This window comes from Dinoponera quadriceps, unplaced genomic scaffold, assembly GCF_001313825.1.
Source record: "Dinoponera quadriceps isolate SergipeBrazil2010 unplaced genomic scaffold, ASM131382v1 scaffold167, whole genome shotgun sequence".
In the NCBI taxonomy this organism is placed as follows: Eukaryota; Metazoa; Arthropoda; class Insecta; order Hymenoptera; family Formicidae; genus Dinoponera; species Dinoponera quadriceps.
In genome coordinates, this window is record NW_014554365.1 from 425579 (window position 1) to 443542 (window position 17964).

At 33.7% G+C, this 17964-nt stretch overlaps 5 protein-coding genes across 11 annotated transcripts in view; 3 read left to right on the forward strand and 2 right to left on the reverse strand.

The window, feature by feature from the left end:
• The first annotated feature begins 37 nt into the window (after positions 1 to 37).
• LOC106747375 (ribosomal RNA-processing protein 8) lies at positions 38 to 7421 on the forward strand. 3 transcript variants are annotated; one of them, XM_014624849.1, is made up of 6 exons: positions 38 to 112; positions 543 to 623; positions 719 to 737; positions 1739 to 2225; positions 2305 to 2541; positions 2609 to 2879. In XM_014624849.1, exons 2-6 carry the CDS (start codon positions 552 to 554, stop codon positions 2823 to 2825), a joined length of 1032 nt encoding a protein of 343 aa, XP_014480335.1. In that variant the 5' UTR covers positions 38 to 112; positions 543 to 551; the 3' UTR covers positions 2826 to 2879. The 3 variants fall into 3 exon arrangements, with proteins under 3 accessions (XP_014480335.1, XP_014480344.1, XP_014480326.1); XM_014624858.1 differs by lacking the exon at positions 38 to 112 and adding an exon at positions 7402 to 7421 and having other exon boundaries at positions 374 to 623; positions 2609 to 2805; XM_014624840.1 differs by lacking the exon at positions 38 to 112 and having other exon boundaries at positions 374 to 623.
• Positions 3362 to 8051, reverse strand: LOC106747360 (helicase POLQ-like). Of its 2 annotated transcripts, XM_014624809.1 has the most exons (16): positions 7969 to 8051; positions 7039 to 7635; positions 6784 to 6959; positions 6509 to 6685; positions 6329 to 6428; positions 6014 to 6210; positions 5770 to 5915; positions 5455 to 5689; positions 5244 to 5384; positions 4757 to 5171; positions 4514 to 4671; positions 4316 to 4411; positions 4051 to 4224; positions 3821 to 3934; positions 3575 to 3709; positions 3362 to 3467 (listed from the first exon to the last, which is right to left on the reverse strand). In XM_014624809.1, the coding sequence occupies exons 1-16, from the start codon at positions 7988 to 7990 to the stop codon at positions 3369 to 3371; spliced, it is 2982 nt and encodes a 993-aa protein (XP_014480295.1). In that variant the 5' UTR covers positions 7991 to 8051; the 3' UTR covers positions 3362 to 3368. The 2 variants fall into 2 exon arrangements, with proteins under 2 accessions (XP_014480295.1, XP_014480286.1); XM_014624800.1 differs by lacking the exon at positions 7969 to 8051 and having other exon boundaries at positions 7039 to 7889.
• On the forward strand, positions 7998 to 9410 carry LOC106747398 (succinate dehydrogenase assembly factor 2, mitochondrial-like). Its single transcript, XM_014624884.1, has 3 exons — positions 7998 to 8132; positions 8210 to 8361; positions 8998 to 9410. Exons 1-3 carry the CDS (start codon positions 8100 to 8102, stop codon positions 9266 to 9268), a joined length of 456 nt encoding a protein of 151 aa, XP_014480370.1. The 5' UTR covers positions 7998 to 8099; the 3' UTR covers positions 9269 to 9410.
• Positions 9411 to 9572: 162 nt separating this feature from the next.
• Positions 9573 to 16852, reverse strand: LOC106747300 (Bloom syndrome protein homolog). Of its 3 annotated transcripts, XM_014624698.1 has the most exons (16): positions 16267 to 16852; positions 16033 to 16165; positions 15339 to 15547; positions 14420 to 14723; positions 13594 to 14329; positions 13397 to 13504; positions 13138 to 13310; positions 12788 to 13009; positions 12348 to 12709; positions 12004 to 12262; positions 11484 to 11867; positions 11248 to 11398; positions 10978 to 11165; positions 10421 to 10745; positions 10141 to 10315; positions 9573 to 9913 (listed from the first exon to the last, which is right to left on the reverse strand). In XM_014624698.1, exons 1-16 carry the CDS (start codon positions 16272 to 16274, stop codon positions 9763 to 9765), a joined length of 3888 nt encoding a protein of 1295 aa, XP_014480184.1. In that variant the 5' UTR covers positions 16275 to 16852; the 3' UTR covers positions 9573 to 9762. The 3 variants fall into 3 exon arrangements, with proteins under 3 accessions (XP_014480184.1, XP_014480200.1, XP_014480193.1); XM_014624707.1 differs by lacking the exon at positions 9573 to 9913 and having other exon boundaries at positions 10234 to 10315; positions 10412 to 10745; positions 16267 to 16352; XM_014624714.1 differs by lacking the exons at positions 15339 to 15547; positions 16267 to 16852 and having other exon boundaries at positions 16033 to 16113.
• Positions 16853 to 17700: 848 nt separating this feature from the next.
• Positions 17701 to 17964, forward strand: part of LOC106747369 (ethanolamine kinase 1) — a 3255-nt gene continuing 2991 nt past the window's right edge. For both annotated transcript variants that reach the window (XR_001374651.1, XM_014624822.1), the window contains exon 1: positions 17701 to 17790. The gene's annotated coding sequence lies outside the window, so the exon portion shown is untranslated. The remainder of the gene's footprint in view (positions 17791 to 17964) is intronic.

The window sequence follows — 17964 nt, forward strand, 5'->3', positions numbered from 1 at the left end:
ATATTGTTTACTGAGAAAAGTAACCGCCGTTGGCCTGCGCTCGCCTTCCCCCGACAAGCGCGACGCGATGCTGGCGCCACCTTATCGGCAGCGAAGAACAATTCGATCAAGCGTATGTTACCGGCTGCTTCGCACAGTCGGTGTGTTATCCTATATCGTTAATATCGAGAGACTCGTGTCACACTTGATCTCAGTTATACGATGCTCCATGCAGTTCTAGTTACTACCCTTCATAACTGGCAATGAAGCAGTGTAGACTGCCCTTTAGATTCCTGCGCAAACGAATTCTGCGTCAATTTTCTGTGCAGTGCTCGACGCTCATTATAGGTCTGTTCGTTTTCGCTGCACCGCCGAACTAGTGCAATAAGTTGAAGTGAGAAAACATATACTTGTCTCTCTTCAACTTATAGTTCTAGTTCAGCGGTGCAGCGAATACGAACAGACCTATTGTAACGACCAGTAGTGGCATCTTCACACGTGTAGAGGGTATAATCGGAAGTTAAAAAGAGGTTATGTTTATTTACTTCTTTCATTCTTACTAGAAATAAACAATGGGTAAAGCCAAAGCTGTTCCGCAAAATAGAAAGACGCTTGCATTAAAAAACGCACCATCTGTCTCGAAGGTAATTATTTTAAGCAATTTTTAACAAATATAACATTTTTCAGTAAAACTATCTGTATTATTTCAAAATAAAAATTGTTTCCTGCTTTAATTTAGAAACAGAAGAAACGAAAAGGTAATAAGAAATCAGATGTAATATATTCAAAAATAACTTGAAGAAACGAATATTTTATGAAATATACAAAGATATACTCACGGACAAACAAAATAATAACAAGAGAAAGAAAACATGATTCTACATATGCTCATACTGTTCAAAATATAAAAGGACTGGACTTTTTAACAAGAGATTTATCTGAGTCTACAATAGTGTGGTAAATTTTTATTCTTTTGCTCCAAGTACTAAATTTTAATGTAATTTCTAGCAAAAAGCATTTCCAATGCTGTCAAACATCACAATTCCTAAGATTAGAGCTTTATGACTTTTGGCAGTACGAGAACCTTTTCCAGAAATTACATTATATTTTATTTCTTAGAGCAAAAGGCTAAAGGCTTACACCCATTGTAGTTCTGACCTTAAAGAATACAACCTACTAACATCGATAATAAGAAGAAATACAGAAAGAAAGGCAAAAGACAGAAACAGAACATAATTTCTAATAGAGAAAAACCTGAGAGCAACTAGTTTTTCAGGAAACGCACTTTTTGATATGCTCTCTGACAAAGTGTAACTCTAAAATTAGCTGTTTAATTTGACAAATCTTTTCAACCGCTTCTAACAATTTTGCTATCACATTTTCCAATTAAGTAGACTCCATAGTATATTGTGTTACTAAGTATTTTGAGAAGCATTTGTTTAAATGACACATACAATGCGTCCATAATTGTGAGATGGCGTAACATTTTGTTAAAATACGAACAGGAAGAATGTGTTTCAACAGTTATATATAATTTAATAATTACTACTTTTCATTAAGCATTATTGGAAAAAATGGCTCAATTTTTCTTAGGGAACTTATATATGTAAGAATCAAGCGACTTTACCACTGGAAAGTATGTGTAACAGACGTAGTTTATACACATTTTGTCAGGAATTATATTGAAAAGTGCGTTCCCGGAAAAACTGAGATAGCCACGGGTTTTTCTCTGATTCTAATCAGGCCAATAATGTTGCAGAAACTGCCCGTACGATCGAAAATATTAAAAATAAACCAAAGGTTCCCAAGAAAACAATTAACTGTGAGCAAAATAAAACAGGAATCCAGAATCTAAAAGTAAAAAATCAAGAGAAAATGAAACAGATATCCGCTAGTAAAAAAACACAGCGAGTAAAATCTGGAAAAACGTTAAAATTGAACAATCATGAGATAAAACTCAAACGATTAGAAGAAATACTTAGCAGGAAGACACAAACCATGCAAACTGAGCGAAAGATAAAAAAGCAGCAGCCTCTCACGTTGAGAGATAGAATGATGGCTCAATTAAGTGCATCTAGATTCAGATTCATAAATGAAACATTATACAGCAGCGATAGCTCACAATCCAAGCAATATTTCAATGAAGATCCAGATGCTTTTAAAGCTTATCACGATGGATACAAACAGCAGATTGAACAATGGCCAATCAATCCATTGGACGTGATAATATCATCCATTAAAAACATGTTTGTACATTATCTTTTTTCTCTTTAAAACAAGTAAATTTATATTGCACAAACATTTTTCACATTTGAATGATTGCAGGCCAACCGACAATGTAATAGCTGATTTTGGATGTGGCGAAGCACAACTTGCCGCTTCCATTCCTCATGAAGTTCATTCATTTGACTTCATTGCTATGAATGACAGAGTAAAAGCTTGTGACATCACTCATACTCCATTATTAATGAGTAACGTGCACGTTGTTGTGTTTTGCCTCTCCCTAATGGGAACTAATCTCGACGATTATTTAATAGAAGCTAACAGAGTACTTAAAACCAAGTGAGTAATAATGATCTAACGATGATTATGATGCAAAGTACTAATGCCTCTGTTATTTGAAATTTAGCGGTATCTTAAAAATAGCCGAGGTCGAAAGCAGATTCGAGGATGTAGAAGATTTTATAAGACTATTAGGCTGCTATGGTTTTAAAAATACGTGGAAAGACCTATCTCATGATTTATTTTATTTTATGGATTTTAAAAAAGAAGAAGATATAAGCATGAAGAAGAAAAAGACTCTTCCGACAATTACCTTGAAACCATGTTTGTATAAAAAAAGATAAAACGTTATTGCATCGGATGATATGATTTTATAAAAAAATAAAATAAAATTTAAAGCTCGTATAAATAGTTTGTATATATATATATGTATTTATAAACTTTTACAATATGATACTAGTAAATTGTTCCATAACATTATTTAATGTTATATTGGTATATTTGATATATTACTATCCCTTACAAGTATATATATCAAACACCGTTGGATTAATTAATGTATGTGCCTGCTTAAACAATGTGCTATTCTTCAAAACACACATCGCTCCATTAGGCACAATTTATAATTGTAAAAGGATATTTAATAATAATAATTGTCTCATCTGTGTTACTATTTTTAAGATACATATATTAAAAATGCGCGCGTAATTTTTTACAAAAATATAATTTATCTGATATTTCTCCATTATAATTATAATTGTATACATATACAAGTACTCACTGAATGTGTTGTTTCACTATAGAAATATATCGTACATTTGTATGTACATTTGGAAGAAATGATTTAAAAAACGGATAAGAGTTTAATGAAACTTATTCTAGGTTTTTCAATTGTAAAGTTTAACGTCTATTTGGCTCACATCTATACCATCCAAAATATTTTCGCATTCATCTTTTAAATCTTCCACTTTGTGTAATATGAGAAGCTGCATTAATTAATTTTATTTAATACATAAAATAAAGTTATATATAGACATAAAATGTAGACATAAAATTGTAATATTTTTATCAACATATATGTGCCATAACTTACTTTTGCTGCAGCGATAATTTGTGCGACTATTTTATTGTTCAAGTATGGAATCTGTTCCTTTAAATCCCACGGATTAGCCTTTGCTATAGATTGTAAAGTTTTGTAACCGGCTTTGTACAGTTGACGTGCTCTACCCTACCATAAGATAGATACATGAATTTAATTTCATATTGAAGTATTTATGTGTGTGTCGACGCGTAACGTATTGCTCTATAACGATATACATAAAGTCAGCAATATATTTACTATCTTAACTGATGGAAGTTCCATTAATGTTTCTAACTCTGACGGACAACAGTAAGATAATCTTTTGCTAAATGTACCTAACATCTCTGTAAATGCCCACAACTCGGGCAGTTCCTATGAACAAAAAGAGATGAATTTATTAATATTACATTTATTATATTTATATAGATTTATATCTATTATAATTGATATCTTCTTTCGATCGGTACAGTTATATCTCACCGACTTACCTGGCAAAATCTCACTACGGAAGACGCAAACATTGATACTGTATTCAAAAGACTTTGTATAACGCCTCTATTAACTTGATACTTTTCGGCGACGAAATAAACCGAATGATGATTCCACAATTCATGTATTATCAACGTCACATAAAATCTGTCAACCACTCTCTTCTCGACAGACTAATCCAAAATTTGTCATATATAAATGAAGTATATATATATATATATATATATATTGATTAAATTACTTCGTATATAAATAAGTTATTACCTTGGGCGTTATACCATCACGTATTTTATTTGCCGCAGCTTCTGTTATCCCCAGCAGTCTGGCGACTTGCATTTGACTATCAGTAAGTGTCATTACCTTTAATGTTGTTATGAGACATATAATATTGATATACGTGCACAAAAAAACTTGTATATATGTAATATCTTTTATATAAAACTATAAATATTGTATTATTACCACATCATAATAGATACTGCCTACGGGAGTGATCTGTGATATAACGTCATAAGGTGTGACGAGATACAAAAGATGAAGATTATCAATTAGTATTAAATGTTTTTGAGCACTCTTTAAATCCTCGTATAAAGTATATGCAGTTTTTAAATCGATCGGCCCTGTAACATACATATATATATATATATATATATATAAAACATGAAGAGAACAAATGTAGGTATAATCATAGTTTGCCGCTCTTACCTTTCATTGCAGCTTGACCCAAGTCACAAAGCTGGAATTCAGTTTCACCCGTAAACGTGACCGTTTTTACACCTTTTTTAGCCAATTTTAACGATTTCTCTGTGCGCGTAGACTCTTGAGATGGAATGACAATAGTCACGTTACGATTACCGGTTTTATCTTTACTTTTAACTTTTATCATTCCGCATTTCAGTAACGCCGTTATCGTCTCGTCTGTGATAGTTTTCAAGTTAACGCCTATTTTATTCTGTTGAATGTTAAGTAAAGTTGCGGCCATCAATTTATGCAATTCACATCTAGTTGTCGCCATATTCAATTGTATCGCGCTTAGAATCAAATTATTGATCCCCCGATCGTTCTCTACGTGCAAACTACTGAGAGAGTCGTCCATTTGAGAAATCAGGAGATCCTTCACCTGTGATACAAATCATTCTTTGGTTCTTAAGAAAGTTAACTACATTATACGTTGATAAAACAAAATCCTTACCTTACTGATCTCGGGTTTTTTACAAATGAGTATACTTTCTCCTAAAACCCCCATGCCAGCGCGACCAGCACGACCAATCATTTGTTTGTATCTACTCAAGTTCAAAAACTGATTCCCGATATAAGGACTTCGTAGTATTACCTAACAGAAGATCATATCATGAGCAACTGCAATATAATCGTATTAATCACATGATACTCGAAAGAATTACCCTTCTCGCTGGCAAATTTACACCAGCCGCTAAAGTCGATGTGCAACATATTACGCATAGAGTACCTTCTCTGAAGGCGTCCTCTAGCAAGCGCCGTTCTTCGGATGTTAGACCAGAATGATGATAAGCTATACCAAAAGGGACAGTCTTCCGTAAAATGGGGCACAATCCTTCCTCAGTTTTGAGTACATTTAACAAGATTTTTTTCTCCTCCACTTTGTGATTGCCTAAACCTCTGCAATGGTAATTTTGACGCTGTACAATTCCTTCTCAGGGATAATATTTAAAATAAATATGAAAAAAGGAATATTTTACTTGGGCAAGACTTTGGTTAACAATAAAGCCACATTCTCGCAATTTTTGCGACTTGAGCAGAATATAAGACACGAGTCGTTCGGCGCCACTTCCATCACCATAATTCCAATTTTATCCGGATCTAATACTGCTATGTCATCTGGATACTTTATAGCAGAATTATTACATAATTTACATCAACTCGAACCCAGGCACCGTTCAGCGAGGGTTAATAATCTTACGGAATAAAGCTTGATGGAATCACCTTATAATCATTACTGCTTGTTTCTATCAGCAGTTCCTCACTATTCAAATTGACCTCCCACATACAATTTTCGCACTTCACATATTCCGTTATCTTAACGGGCCGGAAATTTTGCGAATATGTGTCCGCATTGAGAAATTGCGCTATCTCCTTTAGATTGCCTATTGTTGCGCTCATTCCGATCAAACGTATTGTATCTATAGGAAATAAGTCTTCTTAAAGAGAAAAAAAAACTGTTTTTTTCTTTTTTTAAGGTATAATTACTACTTAAGGTAGTATTTTGCTAAAATATCTGGTTATCATGATATACTGCACCATTGAAGAACATTATTTTTGTTAGTAGTCCCTCCAAAGTGGCACCTCTTCCTCCAGACTCTCCAAGTAGATGTAACTCGTCCACAACTATAATGCCAATCTACATGCTCAATCGACAAATATTTCTTTATCCATTACGTTATTGCTATACAGTAATTGTGACAAACTATTAATACTTACCTCCTCTAAGCGTTTCGTTTCTATTAAACTATTCACAAGTCCCAAAGCTTTCTCTATGGTACATATGTAAATGCTGTTCTTCCTCCGTCGTTTGGTTGGTGGGTAATGTCCTCTTGTACTGGCATATTCTTCGACTAGAAAACCTAACTTCAACGCTAATATGGCCATTGATTGAACCTATTTTGTATGAATAAATTGACAAACTCAGTTAGTTAAACATGTACTAAGTTAAATAAATATGTGTCTTTCAATATACTGATTTCAGAATGTCTCACCTTTTCTTGCACCAGAGCTACATACGGGAGTATAAAAATTGCATTTTTCTTGTTGCATATAATTTCCCTGAACATTAATATCTCTGCAACTAAAGTTTTGCCGCCACTTGTTGGCAAAGCATAAATTAAATTCTTCTTCGTCCTAATTGCTAACTTTAAACATTCATCCTGCCATTCTGCAAAATATAATTAAAATTAATACTTCTATAGGAACACATTAAACTACAATTGAGAAATTTGTAATAGAAAACGTACGATATAGTTCAGAAATTCCCTTGGCTTCTTGAATCAATTTTTTTATAATATCTGGTAAACCATAAAACATAGGACATTCTGCAGAATTTGTATCTTTGCTCTTTGTATCTTCTAATTTCGGTATAATATCATTTAAACGTAATTTCTTTTTTGGAAGATTAAATTTATTCAATGACCTAACTTTTGACTGGATAACTGGTGATTTATCTTTATCATCATTTTGTTTGGAGGAACATACAGCTCCTTCTTCCATAATATCATCATCAAAATTTGTGATGTATAAACATGATAAATTGTTCGATTCATCCTTATGTATGTTAGCTGTATTCGCTTTATCTAAAGATGTCTTTTTGGTATTTTCAGCTTGATATACATTGGTTGGTTTTGGGCTTGTGTCTTCTTTGCAAAATGTGTCAAATATATCGAAGCTGGCAACATTATCAGGAACAATTTCTTCATTTTGTGAATCAAACTGGGCAAATACTTCATTCATCAGGGACTTCTCTTGCCAGTCGTTTAAATTGGAAGATACACCTCCCGTTGTCGTTGATACAGCTATTGTAGGTCCACTGGTTTTAATGTTTCTTTTAGAAACTTCTGTTGTGGAAATATGCAATCTGCTATCAGTTTCTATGTTACACAATAACGTGTTATCCAACAACAACAATGATTCATTAGAGTGTGCATATTCTGATCTACCATCGTTTAAATGATTATCGTGTTTTTCTTTATTATAATTTGACATTTTACAAGCACATCGGCTGTAGAAGCAAAATATTCAGAAACCGAGTAATCCGCTGCTTCCTTAAACAAATATTAAATGACGATTCAAAATAAAATGTTTAACTAATAACACATTATTAGAATTATTTTAACAAGTTTCAGTGACGAGACTGATTTAAACAAATAATCATTTGAATTTATCACGACCGTCATAGCTGTCGGCGTCCATTGAAAACCGATGATGGCCGTCGATTGTCAGTTGTGATGGTGTGATCACCAGCGAAACATCACCTGATTGTGTTATTATGCACGAAGAGCCTGTGTGAGATTATACGATCATGAATATTATAACTACTCGCGTCACATCGTGTGTAAGTTTAGAAACATTAGATATGCGAACTGAGATAAAATTTCCTGGCTGGTATGAAGACGCAAAACGATGTTTTAGGTTAGGCCACTCTTACTCACGAGAAGTGTATCGATAAGTTGTCGGAGACGCAAAGATGAATTTCAAGATTTAATTCATCCGGAAGGTCGGGAGCCCAGCATTCCATATTATGTGGAGCGTGATGGGGAAGATGCAGATCTCAAAAGAGCACGGTATATTGATTTTTTTTTGTATGACATAAAAGGAACCGATGATGATCCAATAAAATTCCTTAATAATAATGTCGTACAGCAATGAGCAGTAGGAGTATATTTATAAGAAATAAGAGTAAGAAATTAATCAATCATAGTCGATCGTTCTCCTTAGATTCGAATATGATTGGTCAATTTCTTATTCTTACTTCTTATGAACATACTCCTAGTATGGTAGTTCATTGTAGACTATGTTATATATATTTCATCAGAGTTGGGAGTAACGCGTTATTTCTCAAACCTGCAAAATATTACGTCTAGATGTCCAGCTCTTCGAAGTTGTTAAAGAAGAAAGATTTTACATGACGTTAAAATCTTTTCCTTCTATCTACACGTATACCGTAACATCTACATGTAATATTTTACAGAGTTAGGAAGTAACATGTTACTTTTAAAAGTAACCGCGTTACTTTCTAAAACTATTATAATACATATGCAAACTAACAATTATAACAATTACTGTTGCCCAAAAATATAACTACATTACTGTTATCATTACTAATGAAGATAACATCATATCGTTATTAAATCATTATTGAAAAACAAAATAAAACATAAAATCAATAAATTTTATATTCTAATTACTATTATTTATAGATTGACATATCAGTCTCGTAAGCGCGGAATGTTGGAAAACGGACTACTTTTAAGCACATTTGCAAAAAAATACTTAAATACATTCAATGATACACAATTAAGATTGTATGATCATCTTATAAATTTACCATCAAATGACTGGGATATATTCCATTGGGCAACTGGTGTTAAACCGACCCCACCTGAGTTTGATAACGAAGTGATGGATTTATTGAAAAAACATACTCAGAATGAGGATCGACAGGCTAGGGTAACACAACCAGATCTATAAATATACATAGTACATTACGTAGTAAAATAATTAAAAAGTAATGTAACACATATATACTAGTGAAATAATTTAGTCTCAAATGTAAATTTACCTCAATAAAGGTATATATGTTTAGGAATAATAAAGAATATTATTCTCTTTATTTGGAAAAATCTTAATCTCTTTAATGTGTTCATATAAAATAATTAGACAATGATACAAATATGGTATCATCTCAACAATTATTCTATCTTTGAAATTTATAATTGTATGTTGAGAAAGAAATCATTGATGTATACATTACAAAAATACTTTATTACAAAAGTTGTATTATATACATGTTTTAATGATTGCAAATTATAAAAATATGGCAATAAGAAATACTAAATTATTCGATTCTATTAAATGACTAAAGCGCCAGAGGGGGAAATTTAGATACTTTTATTCTCACGCTTATGCAAAGTTACACCATCACGAACTCGAGAAATAATTTATAGAAAAATCAAAAGCAATAATTAACCAATATCCATGTATCTATTGGGATTTGCTCGATAATGTTTCGTTTGGCTGAAACTAGCAAGCCCTACCACTTTCTTTGTAGTTGCATTGTGTTTCGTCGCTGTAGTACTTTTTGAGCCTCTTGCCGAGCCTCTTCCCCTCCATGCACTGTAAAATTGCACAACAAACAATGGATTAACATAAAGTAGACAATAATCTCTTATATTGGTTGATCAGAAAATCCACAGCGAAATTTGTATGTAATACCAATCTGTCAAGAACGCGAGGAATTTTCCGAACAATCCAATATATATTTACGTGTTCTTCCACTGTGGAGAATATCAGCACAAGTTTACACGCACGTATATGTTACATAAAAAGCAATATGTTATTACCTTGAACCACCTCGTTTGTATCTTTTATTAGTACTTCTAGAGTTACTACGAATTTTCCGCTTTCTGCCACGGCGAGCGTTACTGCTGCTGCCGGAGAGATTAGAACTGTTGTCATTCCAAGTGCTTCCATCATCATCACTTTCCTCTTCTTCTACATTACCCTCGTTTAGCAATACTGAGGGAGACAGAATAATGAGTAATGTTGAAATAATATTGATGAATAATATTTAAAAAATATCTCATATGATGTGTAACAATATCATCAATCTACCTCACATACCAGTTTTTTCTGCCGCGTATTTCTGTGTAATGTCTAAGAGAGCTTTCCCATATTTAACAAAGTTAGCCCTAGTGACGTGCGGAATTTGTAACATCGCTTCTTCAGTCTCCGGCAAACGTTGGCTCATAACCCTGACGGCTACCATATTCATGATAGAAGAAGCAGATACATCCAGAGCTCCGGCGATCCCTCTTATTATGCTCATTAACTCGCCGTAACAACGATCTTGCAATTCCTTTATAATAATGTCCACTTTCTTTGTAACTGTCGAAACTGTAGCTACACCGCTTGTAGATTTATCCGACGATCTCATCGGGATTTGTATCTGAAATAATTCGGTCACGGATCAAGACATTAGGGCGCCTTTGCACGTAAGACATTTCTAGTCGTAGATCCGTGAAGAAAAGTGACCAGTCGCAGTTGATTATTCCTTTTGCGCTCGAGAAATAATCGACCGTGATTTGGTTAATTTTTTGACGAAATTACGGTTACGACTGGAACATTTGTTACGTGTAAAAAGACCTTTACTACTGAAAGGATATATTGCCGTAACTTACCTTTACGTCGTCTTTCGTCATAAGCTCGCTTGCCTTTGGTCCGATTTTTACGTACGCACAAGCTATCTCGTTATTAATGTACATACTTTCGTGTAGATATTCCTTTAGCACCATATGACGTAAGAGACGCTCAATATCGCCTCTTTTCCACTGTTTACCGCGACCGTACAATGGATGTTGCGCAAGACCTACAGTTTACAACAGATTCCTTGATCACGTCGACGATACAAGTACCGATCCAATTCTAATGCTGAATATAATATGCCAAACCTGATTCTCTGATCTTTTTAAGATCAGATCCCTTGAAGATGTCTGTTAAAAGTACCAATGTAAGGTTGCAAGTTTTTCTATTAGTGATATCTCGCACAGCCTTCATGATCGCCTTCGCATCTTCCGTTACGTCTAACTTTGTAATCTCCTCCTAAAATTGCCCATCAATTAATGATAATCTCTAATATGACAACGTATATGTGTATCGTAATAATGATTTATCTCGAATAACGTACTTTACTTCTGCAGTTATCACACGCAGTTGCCTTGTTTGTGGTACACTGCTCTCTGTTAAATATTTCTCCGAAATAATTAAGTTGCAAGGATCTACGACAATCCGTGGTGTTCTCACAAAAGGCCACCATTTTGTATAAATTATCCATGTGTGTGCTAATGGCTTGTGGATTCATATTATCCAGTTCGATCATTTTCCGAATTCTATACATGTCCGTATAATTGTAGAACAAAATGCAATTTGCGATCTCGCCGTCACGTCCAGCGCGGCCGCTTTCTTGATAATAGCCCTCGATGGACTTCGGCAGGGCAGCGTGTATGACATAGCGCACATTGGGCTTATCAATGCCCATACCAAACGCTATGGTCGCGCATATCACATGTATCTAAAAATATATTTACGTGAATAACGTAAATACGTTACAATGACATACTTATACACACACATGCACGCGTATTAAAATTAAAGTATTGAAAGGAAAGAGAAAAAAGAAAAGAGTATTTGTATAGGATAAAATATACTTCATCTGAAATCCATCTTCCTTGACAATTGCTCCGTTGGTTATCGGTTAACCCGGCATGATAGCTTAATGCTTTGATGCCATTGTCCTTCAAGTGCGCAGCATATTCGTCACAGTCTTTACGTGATAAGCAATATACGATGCCGCATTCGTTTCTGAATTTTTCATTTATCATACCGACAACCTCGGCAACACAATTCTTTCCTTTCTTCGAAATTATGCTGTACCTTAAATTAGGCCTGTTGAAACTTGACATAAACCTAGAAATATAGCCATATATATATACACACACACACACACATACATATATATAACGCAAGAAATAAATTTATATATCGAACGAACCATTTTGGATTAGTCATACCCAGTTGATATAAAATATCTGTTCTAACACGCGGTGTAGCTGTTGCCGTTAGGGCCATTATTGGTACTTTAGGATAATTATCTCTGAGACACTTTAATTTCTTATAGTCGGGCCTAAAATCGTGGCCCCACTGACTGACACAGTGTGCTTCGTCAATGACAAACCTCGCCAATAATTCCCTCTCGTATAAGATAGTCAGAGTATTACAAAACTTCTGTGAGGCGGAGATTTTTTCTGGCGTTACATATAATATTTTGAGAGCAGGTTCTTTCTTGCAAAGTTCTCTGTACACTGCTTCCGCTTGATTGTCCGTTAAAGTGCTAGATAAGTGAGCTGCGGGAATCTGAAAAATTTAAAACCATTTAAGAAATATCATATGTGACAACTTAAATATGGTATGTACACATAAGCATTTTCTTACGTCGAGCGAGGTAAGTTTCTGAACTTGGTCTAAAATGAGACTTTTTAATGGCGAAATAACAATTGTCAGTCCGATACTTATAAGTGCAGGTAACTGGTAGCAAAGAGACTTGCCACCTCCAGTGGGCATCAAAACAAAACAGTCAAATCCTAAAAGTGTTGCATTAATAGCTTGTAATTGGTTTGGCCTAAATATGTATAATCCAAACTTTTGACGAAATATCTAAAACAAAGAAGAAAACATGATTAATATACACATTATTTTTCATTGTTAATGCGTTACCTATGCATATCATATAATGTAATATCCACCATTATATTCGTATAATAAATTGCAAATAAGGAGTATACCTTTGACAATTCCTGCGAATGTCGATACGTTAAACCGTCAAATTCTCCACTAACACCATCGTTTTTATAGTTACCGGTAAATATTCCACTTTCAATGTTATATTTTTTGACTTTTGATTTTTCCTTAATATCACTTTTGTTACTTTGCGCATGACGAACTTTAGACTCTAAATCTATAATTACAGAACGAACGGTTGATGATTGACAAATTATGAACATAAATATGACCGAATAATATGTCGAAGTATGAATTGTGTACCTGAAAAATTATCATCTATATCGATATTACAATCTTCTCCCAGAGCTGGGAATTGTTCTATTTGCTGTGTTAATGTTTCAGTTTTTGTAGAAGACGTCTGATGGCTGCCTATAAAATATTTTCTCATTAACATCTATATGTTATTATATACATGTGTGTGTGTGTGTGTGTGTGTGTGTCATTTGTTATCTGCTTACCATGAAAGTTATTATAACTAGTGCTGATCCATTTATTTAGACTATCATTGATGTTATTTTGAGTACGTGTATTTTTTTCATTGCTGTTTGGAGTTTTAATATCGTTATTAAACGTATCTTTAGGGACACATTCAGAATCCATTGGAGAATTCATTGTTTTGGACATCCGTCGGTCCTTTTCCCACATTTCTTCTATCGTTTTAGAAACATCAGTACTTAATACTGCTTTAACAGGTCTTTTCAGTTGGAAAGTACTTTTTTTAGTAGTGGCTGCGATTTCAGGAGGCTTACTCGCTAGTGTCGATTCGAAGCTGCTGTTATGTTCTTTCTTACGTAACTCCATTATTGGACTGGACGATTCTTGAGGGAATTCTAACATTCTGGATACCGATGGACTCGACGTATTAAAATGATCATAATTACTTGTCAAAGGACTTTCAGACACACATGTAGCTGTTATCTCAGTTGATTTTGATGATACAGCAAAATCATCTGGAGATTTGCTTTCTTCATTTTCTTTTTCCAGACGTGATAGCTTCGTCTGAACCAGGCGTAATTTAGCTTTCACGTGCCGATGCAAACCTTGCACCTTCTTGAAATTGTCTGAGTCAAATTTCGGAAATTTTTCCAACACAGGTAACGGGATCAATTCAAGCGCGACACAGTATTTGTTTAAAACTTCTATTAGAAGATCCTTCAGATCTTCGCGTCTTTCTACCAACTTATCCTTTGTAATCTAAACACAACAGACAAAAACAAAGAAGGTAATACTTGGTTTACATACTTTTATGTTATAATCAATATTAATTTATGAGATGAAACTTACAGGTATGGTAGACATTGCTGGTTTTTTTTGAACAGATTGAATCCATGGGTCTAACTGCTTGTTCAAACCTAAATCTTTCAAATTCAATTGAATATCAGGCCCTACCCATTCTTTTCTCGGCGATAACTTAATATTGCGCTTCGAACGAGGGCTATCAGTATCAGAATCCGAAATTATGGAATTTTTCTGTTCCTTATTAGTGATACGTTTCTTAGGAGTCAGTAGATAGTTTTCCACACTTTTTGCCATCACATCGGCAACACCATCAGGGTTTACTTTGCTCTTTCCTAACGGCATGTCATTACTAGGAAGAACGTATTCACTGTTACAACTAGAGATAATTATTGATATGTTCAATGTTATCGACTATTCGATATTTTTTTGGTATTTGATATGAAAATATCGAATAAAATGTTATGAATAGAAAATCGAATATATATTTATTAACCATTCATAAATGAACGAATATTTTTTACGTTAACGTCTAATTTTTTTAAATTTATGATTAAATTATAGAATTTGCTTAAGGATCCAATGACGGGCTTTACAGCCCGTGTCACACTACGGATCAAGGATTGGGATTGAAATTTAATCACTCAGAACAAAGTTTACTAAACCTGAGGTTGGTTTTCTTTATTCTGATTGTTAAATTTCAATCCAATCCATAATCCGTAGTATGATACAGACAAATCTCATTCTACAAAAGGTACTTGAAGACTTAAGCTTTAAAAAATTTGTCAATCACAATCAACTATTCTTCTCATATTTAATCATGATTGGTTATTTTCTTAAAACTCAGACGCGCAACGACCAGTACTGGAATTCTGTAGCTTTTAATGCATTAACTTGTTTGATGTCTTTTTCTACTGATACTTTATTCGGTTTTCGATTTAAACACAAGCGTCTTCTGATACATTACTTATGTTCTTCACTGTCAGAAGACTCAGGAATAACAGATTTTGCAGAGTCGGTGCTATTATGCAATAGATTTGAAAAACTGGATTCCCTTGCAATTCTCTCTCGTTCTTCCATTGAACTTTCAACATAATATGGTTCTGATTTATTATGAATTTTATTTTTCTGTGCTTCCAGTGGACTTCCACATGATTCGAAACTATCTGAATTATCCTATAATTTAACATAATTATTTAGTTTAACTACATCAGCAAATATCGATGAAATTAAGCCCGTATCAGATTACGGATTGGGGATTGAGATTGAATTTGGCCAATCAATATAAAGTTAACTGAATTCAAGTTTAGTGAAACTTAGTGAACTTTGTACTAATTAATCAAATTTCAATTCAATTTCAATCTCTAATCTGTGGTCTGATACAGGTTTTACGCTTATCCGATGCGTAAGGGTCTTTGCTAATCTTCAATGTTTCAATTTTAATATAAGATAAACTCATCACACATACTTTAATAAGGCAAAAGGTTTCAGTTTCGAGAAGGAAATAAAAACTAAATTTCGAATAAGCATAATTTTATCAATATTTATGCTGATGTAAATCTAGCTAAACTAAATCTAGCTAAACTAAATAATTACCTTGAGCATTAACATAAACAATACTGTGTTATTAGAGTAGTTAGTAAAGAAAATTGTAAACTTACAAGATTTATTATCGAATCTATTGTCACCAAATCTCTAGTTGCTATTTTTCGATTATCAAAATAGGAGTCATTTAATGATTTATCCTTTGCATCTGATATATCGACTATCTCTTCTTTCACCGACTTGGGTGTACTGCAAAATATAAATTTTTTATTAACTTTAAAAGCCAAGAACAGTCACATGCACGTTAATATTTTAATTAGATTTCTTTACTAATGAATAAATTGTCTTACCTAGTCATTGGTGTACTTTTGTCTGATGATTTGGTCGAATACTTTTGTAAAACCGATAGGTTATAGGAGGGATTTATCTTACACACGCGCACTTTTTATTTATGCCATACAATGTGTAGGCGGGAGTAGAATCCGCAAGTGTAAGTAAAAATCTTTAGTAATACTGATATAAAACGTCTATGTGACGAAATATTATGACTGCAAATATAGGTGAAACTTTTGGAACAACAATCCAATAAACGTCACACAAAAAACTCAATAATATAACCTGTACAATGCTAATACTATAAAATGAGATTCTGATTGTTCTACACGTTACATTCTACAATAATTATATATCGATATTAAACGCTATCTGACAGAATATGTTTCCTTGCGGAAAATGCAGCACAATAACGATGCAAAGTGAGCATTAATTTATATGAGATCACTTCGCGAACCCGCCATTACTCCTTCTTTCTTTCCTTCAATTCTAATGGCGGGCTGCCTGTCGGCCTTATATCGTCCCAACACCACTGACAAATGTTAAGCCAGCGGCACACGATGCTTGTTTTCGTGCTGGATGGAAATACCGTGTTTTGATTAGTGCATTATCATCCATTTGCGGAAATGCACCAATCAGAACGTAGTATTTCCATTCAATAAGCAATCCAGCACGAAAACAAGCACGGTTTGCCCCTGGCTTAAGGTGCATTTCGCTTAACGCTCGCAACGACCGCGAGCATCATTTTATCCTTGTGTCTGTTGAATGTTAAACAAAGGCAGAACAATGCTCGCAATAGTTGCGAGCGTTAAGCTTAATCGTTGGAACGCACCTATTGTAGACCACGTTTAACCCTCTGAAGTTGCACGTACGTGTGAATTTAACTTTATGCCCAACAATGTGCAACTTTTGCTAAGGTCCACTTCATGCTGCAAATACTCGAAACGCCATATAGACCAATAATATTTTTTCTTCGAGCGCTTCGAAGCATTTGCAGCGTGAAGTGGACCCCACCTTTTGTGCACAACATGGGATGCGAGACGAAATGATCACAGTTGTTTTAAGACAGGTGCTCTTACAATAACAGTCAGTGAGAAAGCGTAATGACGATACGTGTGACGTGATCAGTGAATAATTATCACTGAAGACCTTGAACTTGATTAGTCCCGAGTGATTGTTTATCAGTTTTTAATTTATATATGTATATATATATAAAATCAAGTGTGACGTTGTGTTTTTCTTATTCTTAAATATTCAAATGTTACTTAAACACTTAATTAAATACATCAATTATATATACATTGAAGAATCTTTTTTATTTTCGATACTTCCGCGATCATACTAATTTATGTAAGATTGCCCGAACGATAATTTACTATTGAACAAAATTCCAAGTGTACTTTGTGATATTATGAATAATATATTTCGTTGTAACACACAAATACCGATATCTCTTCGTTATATCGCAACGTTAACGTATACGTGGCACAAGCAAAATTACATAATCGATAATTCTAAGTAATTGTCAACGATTATGTAAGGTAATCTCATAAATATACTACAGGATACATTCACTTTAAAAATTTACATATTATGTCAGGAATATTTTAATAGTGACAAAATAGGATTACAAAGTTTATATATTTATTTATTAGTATATATATATATATATATATATATATATATATATGTGAAAATCGAATATTTAAATAAAA

Bases quoted from the DNA above. Each gene is read 5' to 3' on its own strand.
- LOC106747398 (XM_014624884.1), top strand. From the start codon at position 8,100: ATGAATATTATAACTACTCGCGTCACATCGTGT. The intron at 8,133-8,209 runs GTAAGTTTAGAA...ACGATGTTTTAG, and splicing joins CTACTCGCGTCACATCGTGT to GTTAGGCCACTCTTACTCAC. The intron at 8,362-8,997 runs GTATATTGATTT...TATTATTTATAG, and splicing joins GCAGATCTCAAAAGAGCACG to ATTGACATATCAGTCTCGTA.
- LOC106747375 (XM_014624849.1), top strand. From the start codon at position 552: ATGGGTAAAGCCAAAGCTGTTCCGCAAAATAGAAAGACGCTTGCATTA. The intron at 2,226-2,304 runs GTTTGTACATTA...GAATGATTGCAG, and splicing joins ATATCATCCATTAAAAACAT to GCCAACCGACAATGTAATAG. The intron at 2,542-2,608 runs GTGAGTAATAAT...TTTGAAATTTAG, and splicing joins AACAGAGTACTTAAAACCAA to CGGTATCTTAAAAATAGCCG.
- LOC106747360 (XM_014624800.1), bottom strand. From the start codon at position 7,783: ATGTCAAATTATAATAAAGAAAAACACGATAATCATTTAAACGATGGT. The intron at 5,690-5,769 runs GTAAAATATTCC...TTACCATTGCAG, and splicing joins TTAACCAAAGTCTTGCCCAA to AGGTTTAGGCAATCACAAAG. The intron at 5,385-5,454 runs GTAATTCTTTCG...ATCTTCTGTTAG, and splicing joins TAAATTTGCCAGCGAGAAGG to GTAATACTACGAAGTCCTTA.
- LOC106747300 (XM_014624698.1), bottom strand. The intron at 13,505-13,593 runs GTAAGCAGATAA...AATATTTTATAG, and splicing joins TAGTTATAATAACTTTCATG to GCAGCCATCAGACGTCTTCT. The intron at 13,010-13,137 runs GTATACTCCTTA...TCTTTGTTTTAG, and splicing joins ATTCGCAGGAATTGTCAAAG to ATATTTCGTCAAAAGTTTGG.